The sequence below is a fragment of the Microchirus variegatus genome (genome assembly GCF_963457635.1).
Source record: "Microchirus variegatus genome assembly, chromosome: 2".
Lineage (NCBI taxonomy): Eukaryota > Metazoa > Chordata > Actinopteri > Pleuronectiformes > Soleidae > Microchirus > Microchirus variegatus.
The window spans coordinates 5,749,126-5,764,138 of NC_139803.1; the positions used below are offsets into that span (position 1 = coordinate 5,749,126).

The 15,013-nt window shown below is 41.4% G+C and overlaps 2 protein-coding genes across 3 annotated transcripts; one reads left to right on the forward strand and one right to left on the reverse strand.

Annotated features, from left to right (window-relative positions):
* The first annotated feature begins 1,596 nt into the window (after window positions 1–1,596).
* On the forward strand, window positions 1,597–8,942 carry tpte (transmembrane phosphatase with tensin homology). The gene is made up of 19 exons (XM_083909898.1): window positions 1,597–1,757; window positions 2,312–2,404; window positions 2,494–2,574; window positions 2,652–2,699; window positions 2,795–2,956; window positions 3,190–3,309; window positions 4,345–4,444; window positions 4,542–4,605; window positions 4,683–4,747; window positions 5,627–5,687; window positions 5,773–5,854; window positions 5,959–6,047; window positions 7,458–7,519; window positions 7,606–7,686; window positions 7,784–7,889; window positions 7,977–8,074; window positions 8,170–8,265; window positions 8,373–8,443; window positions 8,798–8,942. The coding sequence occupies exons 2-19, from the start codon at window positions 2,358–2,360 to the stop codon at window positions 8,898–8,900; spliced, it is 1,536 nt and encodes a 511-aa protein (XP_083766024.1). The 5' UTR covers window positions 1,597–1,757; window positions 2,312–2,357; the 3' UTR covers window positions 8,901–8,942.
* A 113-nt stretch (window positions 8,943–9,055) lies between these two features.
* smpd1 (sphingomyelin phosphodiesterase 1) lies at window positions 9,056–14,781 on the reverse strand. Of its 2 annotated transcripts, none has more exons than XM_083909894.1 (9): window positions 14,656–14,781; window positions 14,221–14,550; window positions 12,708–13,028; window positions 12,133–12,416; window positions 11,879–12,052; window positions 11,286–11,457; window positions 11,067–11,143; window positions 10,838–10,983; window positions 9,056–9,834 (listed from the first exon to the last, which is right to left on the reverse strand). In XM_083909894.1, the coding sequence occupies exons 2-9, from the start codon at window positions 14,497–14,499 to the stop codon at window positions 9,434–9,436; spliced, it is 1,854 nt and encodes a 617-aa protein (XP_083766020.1). In that variant the 5' UTR covers window positions 14,500–14,550; window positions 14,656–14,781; the 3' UTR covers window positions 9,056–9,433. The 2 variants fall into 2 exon arrangements, with proteins under 2 accessions (XP_083766020.1, XP_083766021.1); XM_083909895.1 differs by having other exon boundaries at window positions 14,641–14,765.
* Window positions 14,782–15,013: the final 232 nt, after the last annotated feature.

A 15,013-nucleotide genomic window follows, 5' to 3' on the forward strand; every position in this document is an offset into this window, starting at 1 on the left:
TTCCTTCCAACCAGTGTTCAAAAATAATAAAAATAAAAAAATAAAAATGAATGAAATAACATGGAAAAATCTTGTAATTAAAAAGTATGTGAAAATATAAATGTAAAGAACAATAAAATAGTGTAAACACCTTTAAAAAAAAACTATATAAACTTAGTAAAACTGTAAAGAACCCACATTATAAAACAATAAAAATATATGGAACAATAAAATACCGGAAATAACTGAAAAAAAACGATAACTTCACACAGGTTAAAGTGAGGTGGGGCCCCTTTGGGGGGGGTTCCTACTGAGATGTCATTGTTGTTTAAGGGGGACGGGGAGGCGGCTGCTCACTGCACATTTCAGTAAAAACAGCACTCAGGCTCTGAGTGCTCAGGGGCCCCCCCTATCGGCTCGGGGGGGGGCCCCCAAGCAGTTGCCTGCCCTGCCTGTTCACAAGCTGCGCCCCTGGTAACATGAGCTTTCTGGCTCCATAAAAAACGGGGATGCAAATCTCAGCAGCTGTAAAAATCTGCTGCAAAAATGCATCCCATTGTCTTTGTATTTATTTTAAACACAGAAATGGACGCAGATAGACAAAAAATGGAATATATTAAATGGTACTTAAGGCATTGTTGAAGGGGGAAGAGCAGAGGTCCACAGAGTCCAGGGTTTCCGGTCCAGAAGCAGGAGACCATTAAAGATGATGCTTCCACACAGACTGAAACAGAGATGGAGTCGTGGTCTAGTTTATAAAGCATCAGAGTTGATTGGAGATGATTGACAGCTTGGCACCAAACACCTGGAACATCTGCACACCTGAGCCCACTGCTGCGATCAAGCAGAGAGAGTGAGAGTGATGCTATTTTTAGAATATTTGAGATGTGAGTTACTTTCACATGAGTAAGAAAAACTTCCTGGTTGAATTAAAACTGGGGATGCAAAATGTGGGCAACTGTGAAAAAGTTGTATTTGGGATTAAAAAAAAAGGTGTTTGTGTTGTATTTGGCTGCGTTGTGCTGCCCTCGTGTGGAGAATAGACAGCAATGCAGCAATGTTTTTCTTTGTTTTTCATCACGTTTTAGAAGAAAATGCATTGAAATCAGTTGAATGTACAGCGTATATATGAGTCAGATTCAGTGTCAGTGTGTTTAAAAACACCTATTTTACTACTATTGTGTGGATATAATTCACCTTATTTCAGGTTGATGGTGTTTTTGCCAACATTTGGACTCTTTCCAAACATTATTCAGATTATGATGTCAATAAATGACCATTATGCCCAAACTCTACCATGTGGGAGTGTGTGTGTGTGTGTGTGTGTGTGTGTGTGTGTGTGTGTGTGTGTGTGTGTGTCTTTAGGGAATGAAACACTGGATGAAAACCAGATGTTAGAGGGATTGAGGAGGGATCTGAGGCTGCAGCTCCTCTCCTCTTTTCCAGTAACAAAAAGTGGGTTATGGTCCAGGTTCTGGGTCTCAGTGAGGACAGGAGACAGGAGAGAGAAGTGTCCTTTGAAGGACGCTTTAAAGGAGACTTAAAAGCGCGTCAAGAGCGAGACACAGACAGAGGCTGCGCGTTTTCCTCATGACGTGAGAGGAAGCCAAAGAGAGAGAGAGAGGGGGGAAAAAAGCGCTACGTTTGCACAAAACCATGAGGAATATTGGATGGACGGAGAAAACATGTAAACCCGGTTAACCTTTGAACCAGCTTCCTCTGTCCTCAGAGTCACAAGACGGAGCGTCGTCTCCACTCCACGGATGACTGCGCTCACGGTGAGAACACAGTGTGTGTGTCTGTGTGTGTGTCGCGTAAAAGTGTCGCGTAAAACCAAACTAACGTTTCTGGAGAGGAGGAGAGGACTGGGCAGGGAGGTGAAGAGGGTCTGCTTTGTCTTCTTCAAACTTTTTTTATCTTAACTTATATTTAATGAAACCTGTAAAAAAAAAAAAAAGGGAACTTTCTTTGTTAATTATGAAGCTGCATGTTGGATTTTTTACGCTCACACTTTTGTTTTTGTCCGACTTCAGATTCAACAAGTCCAGAGGAAACTAACTTCACTTTGTTTTCCAAATGTTCATAATCCTACACCATCACGTGTTGCCACCTTTTATTTAAATGCTGCACTTTTTCTTTTTTTTTTACAGGAACTCCTGGTCTGAAAGTCCAGTGATAAAAACATGATTCAAACAAAGGCAGCATGTGATCGCTCTGCAGGAAACACTTTGATTTTCCCACCTGCAGATTCACCACATTTGAAAAGAAGGAGAAAAAAGTTTCATTTGTGCTGCAACATTAGCTGATTTGTCCTCTCTTGTGTGTCTTACAGTTGCAGAGACAACGCGTCCACTAAAGCCAGAAGGAAGACACACATCATGTCCTCTGTCCATTTCAATCCAGGGTCAGACTCGGGTGTGAATGGGTAAGGTACATCATATATGTTCATATATATACGGTATATAAAGTATTTCACATCATTGATGCGTTCTTTTTCTACTCCTTTTTCAATAGAAACGTTGCAAAGATGGAGGACGCCAAAGTGGAGATTGACAATGGGAGTCACGAGCGAGCCGAGCCAGAGACCGTGTATCAGTGAGTTTCCAGACAGACGGTGATTCACTCGTCATCACATTCACCTCCTTTTACACTTTTCTTTTCTCCTTCTGCAGCAATGTGCGGAGGAAGATTGCTCCGTTTGTTATGTCCTTTGGATTTCGGTGAGTGTGTGTGTGTGTTTTTTAAAGCTGGCGGTGGCCGAAAGAACCGAAAGAACCGAAAGAACCGAAAGTGACCGTTTTTCTTCTGCGCACAGCATATTCGGAGTGATCCTCATCATACTGGACATCGTGCTGGTGATCGTGGACTTTTCGCTGCCGGGCAAGAGCAGAGAGGCGGGCGACATCCTGGAGGCCGTGTCCCTCACCATCTCCATCTTCTTCCTCGTCGACGTCATGCTGAGGGTCTACGTGGAAGGGTGAGGCGAGGAGAACACCTAATATCAACACTTGTGCGGTCTAATCTCACCAGGGGCGTGAATTCAGTTGGATTTTTTTCTGCTCCCAAGAGTGATGCAAACACATTCCCGTAGTCCTTTTGTCAGCAGAAAGCAACAGTGATTAGCCGTTAAACAGGAAGTAGTGAAGGGGAAGCTGGACAGGAAGTGCCCGACAGGCAAACACAACAGTGTCATTCTCTTGTCTCGCAAAGGTTCAAAGTGTACTTCGTCTCCAAACTGAACATCGTGGACGCCGGCGTCGTTCTCATCACGCTGGTGGTGACCATGATCTACACCTTCACCGACCTGTCCGGAGCGAGCCTCATCCCCAGGTACACGCTCTGCCCTCACGTCACGTATTGCATGTGTCCTCATCATCGTCCTCCTGTGAGCGTAGAGCAGATTTTGTTTATCTGGTGTTTCAGTTCGGTCACTTGCGTGTATATAAAAAAAAAACTGCACAACTACAACCGTTAACTTCCAGTCTGTTATTCTCTCGGGGGGAAAAACCACTGTAAGGTAACGCTTTTAGAGATGATTACAGTTACAGTTATCTTTACCGCATGTTCAGCTTGCATGTGACGGTGCATACGGTCAATTTTAAACTTAAAGGTGCATTATGTAACAAATCTAAAGCATAAAATCCTCCTAATATGTCACAGAGACTCAGGAATAATGTTCATATAACAAACCGAACTCACCAACAACAACAGTACAGACAAAAATATATTTTGCAGACTGCAAATCACGTTTATGTTTTGAAATCATGTTTTGGCGTCATGTGGCGCCACCTACCGCCGTCTACCAGTCATTGCAGTCAGTAGAGTCTCAACTGCCCAGCAACCACGGGGTTGAACAGTTGCGTCAGAAAACGAAACCTAAAAGACTATATTCGGTATTTTGAATTTGAATGTAGTAACCGTTTTTGGCCACATTCTTACATATGGCGCCTTTAATATTTATCTTATTTTATTCCTCTTTTGTTCTATACCTATATTCTTTATTTTTATTTTTATATATTCAATATATAAATCTATATTTTGTGTCTAAGAGTTTTCTTTTTATTTTATTTTATTTTATATATTGCTGCTCTGTGTCCTCACCACTGCTGGAACTCTAATTTCCCTGAGGGCGTCATCCCAATAAAGTCACTTCTAAGTCTATTAAATCGACTCTAGGACTTTTTAAATGTCGACGATCTGCCGCAAAATCTATTAGAGACAAAAATGCACACAAATCAACACATAGTCACTAAAACAGAATAAATATGACTATAAATGTGTTCCAGTGTCTTTTGTTTGGCATATTTAATCCTCTTATATTTTGAAATATCTAATATCCCAGTATCTTCTTGTATTTGTCATCAGGGCGGTGACGTTTCTGCGTTTCCTGAGAATTCTCATCATGGTGAGAATCTTCAGACTGGCAGCTCAGAAGAAAGAGCTGGCAAAGGTCACAAGGAGGATGGTAAAGATCTGACGACTCCCTTTTTTTAAATTATTATTTTAAAAAAACAAAGATTCACGGAGAGCTGAAAAGTTGTTGTTGTTGTTGTTGTTGTCAGGTCTCAGAAAACAAGCGGCGTTATCAGAAGGACGGATTTGACCTTGACCTGACCTATGTCACAGGTCGGTGTGAGACGGTGCACGACGATCACCTTTTTTTATAAATGTTTGTTTATGTTTCTTTATATATTTTCTTCCAGATCGTGTCATTGCCATGTCTTTCCCCTCGTCTGGGAAACAGTCTTTCTACAGGAATCCCATTGGGGTGAGTTTATTACGGTGGCCGACAGGGGCAAACGCACTGCAAACCCCAAAACACCAGCAAATAAGAAAACACCGGCAAATAAGAAAACGCCAGCAAATAACAAAACACCAGCAAATAACAAAACACCAGCAAATAACAAAACACCAGCAAATAACAAAACGCCAGCAAATAACAAAACAAAAGTGCTCCGGGTCTGTGGGGGGCGCTGTCGTGCAGGTCTTCGACCAACCTGTTGACTCACAGTGTTGGGCCAAAACTTTTTTTTAAAATAAACTTTATTTAAACTTTTCCAGTACACATATACACATATACAAAATACCTTAAAGTTAATATAAAATTGCATCTTGTCGACCTATTTATCAAAACTAAAATAAAATAAATAAAATCTCCAAGACTTTGTTGAGAATAAATACAACAGTGAAAACAAATCAATCACAACAAGGCAATAAAGGCAAGGTTACACTCGAGGTATCCTTTCTAAATGACGAGATGCAATTTTATATTCCATTTGAGGTCTTTTGTATATGTGTATATGTGTACTGGAAAAGTTTAAATAAAGTTTATTTAAAAAAAGTTTTGGCCCAAAACTGCGAGTCAACAGATTGGTCGAAGGCCTGCACGACAGCGCCCCCCACAGACCCGGAGCACTTCCGTTTTGTTACTGGCCGGTGTTTTCTTACTTGCTGGTGTTTTCTTATTTGCTGGCGTTTTTGTTACTTGCTGGCGTTTTGTTATTTGCCTGTGTTTTGTTATTTGCCGTGCGTTTGCCCCTGTCGGCCACCGTAGTTTATAGATATAAATACGCACGCTAATATCATAATTGAATCATCATTTCATACAACTAACTCCGCCCTGCTCTGATCTGATCTTCTCGTACAGGAAGTCGCCAAGTTCCTGGACGCTAAACACGGCGGCCACTATAAAGTTTACAACCTGTGCAGTAAGTCGAGTCACCACTTCTTCTTCTTCTTCTTCTTCTGTTGTTGTTGTTGTCCGCACACAAACGGTGATCTTCTGCCTCTCAGGTGAGAAAGGTTACGACCCCAAGTTCTTCCACTACAAAGTGGAGCGGGTGTTCATCGACGACCACAACGTCCCCTCGCTGGAGTAAGTGGAGGTTTTTTTTTTCCTTCCTCTTTTTAAAAATCTCACGTGATCTTAACGCATTCACCGTGACGTGATTGTGGTTTTTTTTTTTTTTTAAATCTCAGGGACATGCTCAAGTACACGGCCAGCGTGAGGGAGTGGATGTCTGCGGACCCCAGGAACATCATCGCCATTCACTGCAAAGGAGGGAAAGGTGACGCCCAAGAGATTTGTTTTTAAGTAGAGGACGTTGCACTTCTCCCATCGTCGAGATCAGAGTTTCACACATTTTAATTTTAATGTGGAGGCAGAAAAATGGCAGAAAAATGATAAATATTTGACTTAGATTTGGATAAAATTTTCAGGAAATGTCCGCAATGGGACCAAGAACAAGTGATTCAATTTTGGCCGTGATCCGTAGACGCTGTCACTGTTTTTATCGCTATTTTGTAGGCACTGAGCAGCCTTGGCGGATGTCTGCGCTCTCCGAGTGCTTTTCCATTTCTTAAAGGGATACTTCACCGATTTGAATGTGGCTTTGTATTGCTAGAATAGCAGTAGTATTTTTTTTTAGAAAACGTGCTTCCCTAACCTCAGTTTTTCCCTGACTTGTAAAAAAAATCTGTTTTCCCTTATCCAAATGTGCCCTACTGTGAGTCAAATGACGTGTTTTGCATCACAGTAGGGCACATTTTGAAAATGGAAAACAGATTTTTTTACAACTCAGTGAAAAACTGAGGGAGGGAAGCACATTTTCTAAAAAATACTACTGCTATTCTAGCAATACAAAGCCACATTCAAATCGGTATAAGTATCCCTTTAAAGCATTGGTTCTCAAAGTGCGGCCCGCAGAAACATTTCTGGCGGCCCTGCAATGAATTACAGTTGATAGTTTTAATCCAGGAGCTACTCAGCTTGTTAAATGTTTATTGGACATTACTGGATACAGACCAATAAGTGTAAACTGTACAACTGTATTTACTATGTCATCAAATTTTGGATGACATAGTGACAAAGTATAGTATGACGTTTTTGTCAAATTTTGGCATTTACATTTTTTTCCCAAAAATATGGGACGGCATATATGTAATTTTTGTCCAATTTTGGACCTAATTTTTTTTTGAAAAAAATTTAAAATTTGGGACGGCATATATGAAGTTTTTGTCAAATTAAATTAAAATTGTTAAATTTGGGACGACATAGTATTGTACAACGTTTTTGTCAAATTTTGGACCAAAAACAGTTTTTCCCAAAAAATTGTAAAATTTTGAACGACATAGTATAGTATGACGTTTTTGTCAAATTTTGGACCAAAAAAAAAAAAAGTCAAATTTTGGACGCCATAGTTATTACAAATTGGATTTCTTTCAGTTTTTTTTCTTGTTTTTCCCTTTGGCGGCCCTCAGTCCAATGTTGGGTTCCTAAATTGGCCCTCGGGTATCAAAACTTTGAGAACCCCTGCTTTAAAGTGTCAATAGCAGATAGAAATGACTCAGTATTCCTTTCCGTAACTCCTCCTTCAGTCGTTTCCAATGGGTAAAACCTGCAGGAAAAAGTTAATATTTCACCTTTCTGCTCAAATAAAGTAATCATTTCTACCTCCTGTCTCCGCCGTGTTGTTCAGGACGCACCGGAACGATGGTTTGCATCTGGCTGATCGACTGCGACCAGTTTGAGAGCGCGCAAGTAAGTCTGTGTTTTTAAATAATCCATCATGAATCTCCTTCTTCAGACGATTAGTCCTATACACATATTTTCTGTCTTCCCTCCAGGACAGCCTGGAGTATTTTGGCGAGCGGAGAACGGACAAGAGCAGGAGCTCCAAGTTTCAGGGAGTGGAGACTCCCTCTCAGGTGAGGAACCAAAGATCATGAAATGACACTGATGATAAGAATAATAATAATAATAATAATAATAAGACGTGAGACTTGTTCTGTCTGTGGAGCGCAGAGTCGCTATGTGAGCTACTACCAGATCATGAAAACCACCTTCAACAGACAGATGCCTCCGCCGAAAAGCCTGAGGATCAAGAGCATCAGAATCCACTCTGTCGCCGGTAAAACTACCGTCACGTCGTCATTTATTTATTTTAACGTGTGTGTTTGTGTCTTAACGGAGTGTTTGGTGTCTTTTTTTTACGCAGGCGTGGGCAAAGGCGACGGCAGCGACCTGAAAGTGAGGATAATTGTGAAGAAAGAACAGGTTTTTAAATGTGTGTGCGCCAAACAGGAGAACTGCATGGTGAGAGACGCCGACACACACACACTTACACACACTTAAACACACAGTTGATTATAGGGATGATTTGTGTGTGTGTGTGTGTGGTGTTTTCACAGGTGTTTCCTGACATGGGCAACAACGCCGCAGTCATCAGTCTACAGAGCGGCCCTGTCGTCCAGGGGGACGTGAAGGTCATGTTTGAGTCGAGCGCCGTGAGTTCTTCAACTTTACAACGTTAAAGAAACAACAACAACTTATTATTATTATTATTATTATTATGACAGGAAAGTTCACTGTGTTTTTAAATCACTGTCGTCAGGGTCTTCCAAAAGGATACGAAGACGTCCCGTTCTACTTCTGGTTCAATACCTCCTTCATAAAGGACAACAAGTATGTTTTGTATATTAAGAAGAGACAGTTGTGGCCGTTTGTTTGTCCGTCTGTGAGCAAGATAACTCGAAAAGTCGTAGACGGATTTGGCTGAAATTTTCACGAAATGTCCGCAATGGGACCCGAAACAAGTGATTATATTTTGGGGGGCTGAGCTGCCCTGGAGGAGGTCTGCGCTCTAGTTTTCATCACCGATTCATAGTTTGGTCCATTAAAATGTCAAAAAACGCTAAAAAAATGTTAATGAGTGTTTGTCAAACCTGGAAATGATGACGTTTTGAATGATTTCTTTGTGATATGGTGAAAAGAAACCAGAAAATAGCATTGAATAATTGCCTTTAAATCGTCCTTCAGGCTTTTTCTACACAGAGAAGAACTGGACAACCCGCACAAACCTAAGAACTGGAATGTGTACAAGGAAGACTTTGGCGTCACGATGTTCTTCTCCGAACCGTAGACTGAGAGGAGAGGAGATCAAACACTACGACGCGACATGTAAACGTACTTGGGAGTCGACTGCTCTGGATAATAAAGACTGTGAAAAATCTCAATTTCATCCTTTTATTCATCGCATATACAATCGTTAAATTATTGCTCACAAGCCACGTCGAACAAAGACCTGAGAATCTTTCCATGATCACGATTAAACATCGATGCTAGCGAGAAGAAGAAAAGTGCAGAAGTGAAATGTGCGTCCTGTTTTAGGGTGAAATCCTGATGAAGCGAACGTGATGCAATCAAAAAAAGGTCTAAAACGTCCCAATTTACATGAAACTTTGCTAAAATCTTGATTCAATTCCATCCCGGTCTTTCTCCAGGACGATAACACTGACGATAACTTGTGTATTTGTGATTATCGTAAAAGATTAAAATCTCATGGAAACACGTCGTCGAAGTTTACGGAATCAACATAAACTGTAAAAGTCAATTGTACTTCTTTTGGCTCAAATTCATATTTGCTGGAGCTGCCACTCAAACCCACGCGTCACATTAACACAGAGTTTTCCTGGCCGCTTTAGCCATGAATCCTCCAAAGCCATTGAGGAAGTCGCACTGCTCCAGCTCGTCGTAGCGGCCGCTCCGCAGCAAACACAGCCTCCTGGTCTTGCAGGTCTCCGTGCACTGTTCAGACACGTGTCCTTTGTACATGTAGAACCAGAACTTCCTGAAGACCCGGTCGTCTTTGACGAACGTCTGCAGCAGCTCGTCGTAATCGGACGGGAAGACAGTGGAAATACCGTAGGCTTCAGTGGCGCGGTACAGCAGCGTCCATTTAGGGTTCGTCTGCGGGCCGGAGTTTGCCTCTGTGAGGTTCAGGATGAAGGTCTCGTGGTCCAGAACCAGACGAGAGCTGCCCTGGTAGTTTCCATCCACGTAGTACACGCGGTATCCTGGGGATAAATACACACAGTGTGTTTATAAATGAGCTTTAAAGTCAGAGAAAAGATCAACAAACATGTAGAGAAGCACAATGAATATACATAAGATGAATATAAATATATACAGTATATATGTACATTATTATTATTATGTATCATTATTATTATTGATAAAATATTTATATATATATAAGAATATAAGAGTAAAACGTCAAACATGCAGAGAACAGACTTTTATATATGTATACATATACAGTACAGACCAAAAGTTTGGACACACTTCCTCATTCAAGTAAATGGAAAGGTGTGTCCAAACTTTTGGTCTGTACTGTATATACAGTTTATGTATATATACAGACGTATATATACATACGTACATATACAAATATATATTATATATACACATACATACACATATACATATATATTATATATATATACATACATATACATATATACATATACATACATATATACACACACAAATATATATATACATACATATACAGTATATGTATATACATACATATACAGTATATGTATATACATACATATACAGTATATGTATATACATACATGTACAGTATATGTATATACATACATGTACAGTATATGTATATACATACATGTACAGTATATGTATATACATACATATTTACATACACATATATACATACATATACAGTATATGTATATATACACATATATACACACATAGTACATATTTACATACACATATATACATACATATACAGTATATGTATGTATACATACATATATACATACATATACAGTATATGTATGTATACATACATATATACATATACATCTACACAAACATACATACATATATATATACACATACACACATATACACACATACATATATATGAATATAAGAGTAAAACATCATCACAATAATATAAACATTGAGAGAGAACATGAGAGACATAAACTGCATCATCGAGCCATATTTTGAATCTTCTCAGATTGTTAATTTCCATCTTTAACTGACCTGGGTTAAGATTAATATACGTGGTGACACTGGGAGCGATGAAGGCCACGCCCAGTGGGCGTGTCATGGTCACCTCGTCGTAGAACATTTCAAACTCGTCCAGATGTGTGTGGCCGAAGAACTGTCCGGTGATCGTGCTTTCATACCTGACAAGAACAACAACGACAAGACGTGAGGACTTAAGAACAGGAAGAGGAAGAGGTTTTCTCTAAAGGAGCAGTGCAGACACCTGTTGACGATGTGATAGTAGTTCCAGCTCCAGCTGCCCAGACACAGACCAGGAGGGATGTGACCGATGATATGCACCTGAATACACACATAAAAGGTATTTTTATTGCAATCTCATGACAAGTAAACACAGTAGTTCTGTTTTACGGTGCACAAACTTCCCCAAAGTCATCAGTCCAGTTCATATTATTTAAACTTCCTGTTCCTGTATGTGTCTCACCTTCTCGCCCTTGTCCTCGCTGGCCTGCAGGACGTGGACCAGCCACTGCAGCTGGTTGGCCGGGTCAGTGGAGTTCACCATCAGCCAGAAGTTTTCCCGAGCACAGAAGTTCATGTTGAGGGAGACGACGCGCAGACCGGGCTGCACCGCCACCGCGTAGAACCCTCCGTATCTGAAAACACAGAGACCACAAGAACCGGATCGTGTGTCATGTTCTCACTTCTGTCGACAAACAATGGAAACAGTTTCTGTTGTTTGGGGTCACCTATACCAATTGTTTGTGTTTTCCGGCAAAAGTCAGACTTATATTCATCCAAAGTGTTGCAAAATGAATAGAAAATATAGTCGAGACATTGACAAGAATAGAAATAATGACAATAACAGGTTTTTCTAATTATCCAATAGCCTTCTAACGCTATTAGCAAACACAACGTACCACTAGAACACTCTCTATACACCCATATGCACATATTCCATTAAAAACCAGACGTTTTACCACATTCACACTGTATAGAGTGTATTTCTGATTAATTTAATGTTATATTCATTGAAAAAACTTGCTTTTCATTCAAAAATAAGGACATTTCTTGCACCTCAAAGTCTTCAGGGCCGCCTCCGGTAACCACTGCGACCACTCCCGCGCCATGGCGTCGTAGAGCCAGCTGGACGACCTGTTGCCGTGGACGAAGGGCGGCGGGAAGCTGTTGACCGGTGTGCTCTCGTGGTTCCCCACGGCGGGATACACGGTCACGTTGGCGCCCAAGTATCTGTGCGGAGGACACGGAGAGGTAACATCTACAATCATCTGAATAATAATAATAATATTGATAATATTGATAATATTTACTTGTGGATGAGTCTGGTGACCACGCTCAGCTCCGACAGCTGCTGGCCCCTGGTCTGAGACCACACGTTGTGCGCCGGGATGTCTCCGGTCCAGTAGACCCAGTCCCAGGGTCCGGCTCCTGCAGCGTTCTGCAGCAGGTTCTCCAGGGTTCTCTGAGGGAGGTCACACTTACCGTACGTGCCCCAGTAACCAGCCTCTCGTTTCCTCCTCCAGTGAGGAGCTCTGGAGTCTTTACGGCAACACAGAGGGTCTTTACAGTCTGCGGCGCTGCCCGCTTCATACTCCTGTCACAGGAGATTAAGGTTTGTTATTGATTTGTTATGGACTTATACATGTTCCAGAATTCTATTAAATTTCTGATTTTTCAGCCTTTTAAATGTGAATATTTTCTGGTTTCTTATCACAAAAAAGTCACTAAAACTGAATATTGTGGACAAAACAAGATATTTGGGAAACGATAATCATCAACTAATCGATTAATTGAGAAAATACTCATTATTTGCAGCCCGACATTCATTTATTAAAACATAATTGTTGTGTGCTAACGCTCCATCATCAGCTTCTGTTATTCCCACCTTGTCCCAGTGGACGTCAGTCAAGAACAGGACTCTGCTCTGTGCAGATCCAGGTTTGGGAGGCGACGGCGGCGTCACGGGAGGTTTGGGGACCTTTGGTAAGGTGACGTTCCACGACGCGTAGATGTCAAACTTGCCGCAGTCGCGGCCGACGAGCAGCGCGCACGCCTCGGTGGGCCAGAGCAGCGACTGCAGCAGCGCTCGGATAACGTCGTCCCTGAAGAGCTCGGCGATCTGTCGGCAGACCGCCTCCTCGGCCAGACGCAGGCGAGTGCACGCCTCGCCCACTGCGAGAGCGACGCGCTCCTCGTTAGCATCGGTCTGTGGAGAAATAAAGAAATAAAGAAGAAGAGGGTCAAAGTGACTGCAACGACAACCACAAACTTCCTGTGAGAGCAGTCGATCAGAAAATCACCTTACTTTTTTACATAAGAGCCGAGCAGAAGCAGAAGTGACACTCATATTTAAACTCCACAGATCACACACTGAGCCTTTAGGACCGCAGTATTTGAATGACATGGTCATGCACAGGGAAACAAGAAGTGCAGTTAACTGTATGATTAAAAATACAAGAACATTTGTGCTGATCTGGAGAAAATATGGGTTTACTAAGTATTGTTTTGGAAATGTTAAAGCCAGAATTTAGCCTACAGTTCAGTTAAAGATGTCAGAAACTTAACTTAAAAACATTTAAATAACCAGTGACATTAAATCTTACATATAATATAATTAAAAAAAGGTTGATGTGGTGAAACACAATCCCACAGCATTGAGTCGAATCAGCGGTTTTTCCTATCAGCTGCAAAGTAAACTGATAAACACACACTGTGGTCACGAGTGTTTTATCACACTCTCTGTGTGTGTGTGTTTTAACACTGATTCTACATCAAATCCATGTTTCTAACATTTGTTTTACCACTTATTATACTTTTATTACTCATATTTATGAATTCCTGGACACCTTTACTAAATGATTAGATTTGTGAAGTGATGCTGATGAGGGTTCACTTTACTTTCTTTACATTTTCACTATTTTGATTTTAGTTCTCTTATTTTTCAGCTTCGTACATGTGAATATTTCCTGGTTTCTTAACCCCTGATATCAATGAATAAGGATCAATACACACATTCAATCACACCTCATGCACTATAATAACTGGACAATATTATAAGACCTTTTTAACTCTGCTGCTTCTCCATTTATCTGCACATATGATCTTTATTTAAGTGTGTTTTAATCTTAATTAATTTAACACATCTTTTTTTTACCCTTTGTTTAGATGTTCTATTTGAAATGTGTGAGGTGAATTGCACCGTCTGGATGACACACATTAATTTCGTTTTACTCTAAAAGTGGCCACAATATTATTGGCCACAATATTATCATATTATGAGGTTTGTTTTGATGTAAATGATTATCCAGATGTTTGGAAATGATGCAGATCTGCAGTTTTACATCTTATTTTATTCACATTAACAATGAAAACTGTGAAAAATGATGATGAAGTATTACCAGCAGTGCCACGTCCAGGATGGTGAAGATAGCCTTACACAGAGGACAGGTCAAGTTCCTCCAGTTGAAGCCTGACACCTGTGTTTGACTGTGAAGCTTCTCCACAAGCAGCAGCCTGCTGGACTCCTGAGAGTGCGGCTGTGCTGCAGGCTTACAGGAGGAGACCTGCAGCTGCAGCAGCAGCAGCAGCAGCAGGAGCAGGAGCACCGGCACCGTGCAGGTGAGCAGCCGCAGCACCGGGGACGGGGACACCCTCTGCGGGGACGGGGACACCCTCATTGTCCTCCCGACACCAGGTGTCCTCAGAGACACGGTGTCTCCTCCTCAGGTCTGTGGGGGGACACGAACAAAAGCATAAACACGGAGGAAGTAACACAACACTCAGCGACGTGACTTAACAAACTATTCTGACGAGCTTACTTTAGCTAGCTTTACCTCTTAAAATAACCGGACCCGGGTTAGTTTAGGTCCTGGTCTTGGTCCGGGTCGTGGTGGAGGTGGTGGAGGAGGTGGAGGTAGACTGAGGTGAGCTGTTTCCTCCGCAGCTCTCCGCTCTCTCTGTGCTCCCTCACTTCCGGGTCGGTGTTGTTAAAAGTCACTGAAGTCAGCTGACGTCAGCTGACGTGGTCACGTGTCCGCCCTCCCTTGTTTTGCTTTGCTCACGCGCCAGAGGTTGCCATGACTTCTTGTTCTTCCGCTGGTTTCCCTCCATTTTGAAAAACAAAAGCTGCAAAAAAGTAGCTGTATTTATCTGATTAATCTCCTAATCCTGATGTCATTGTTGTAAATACTC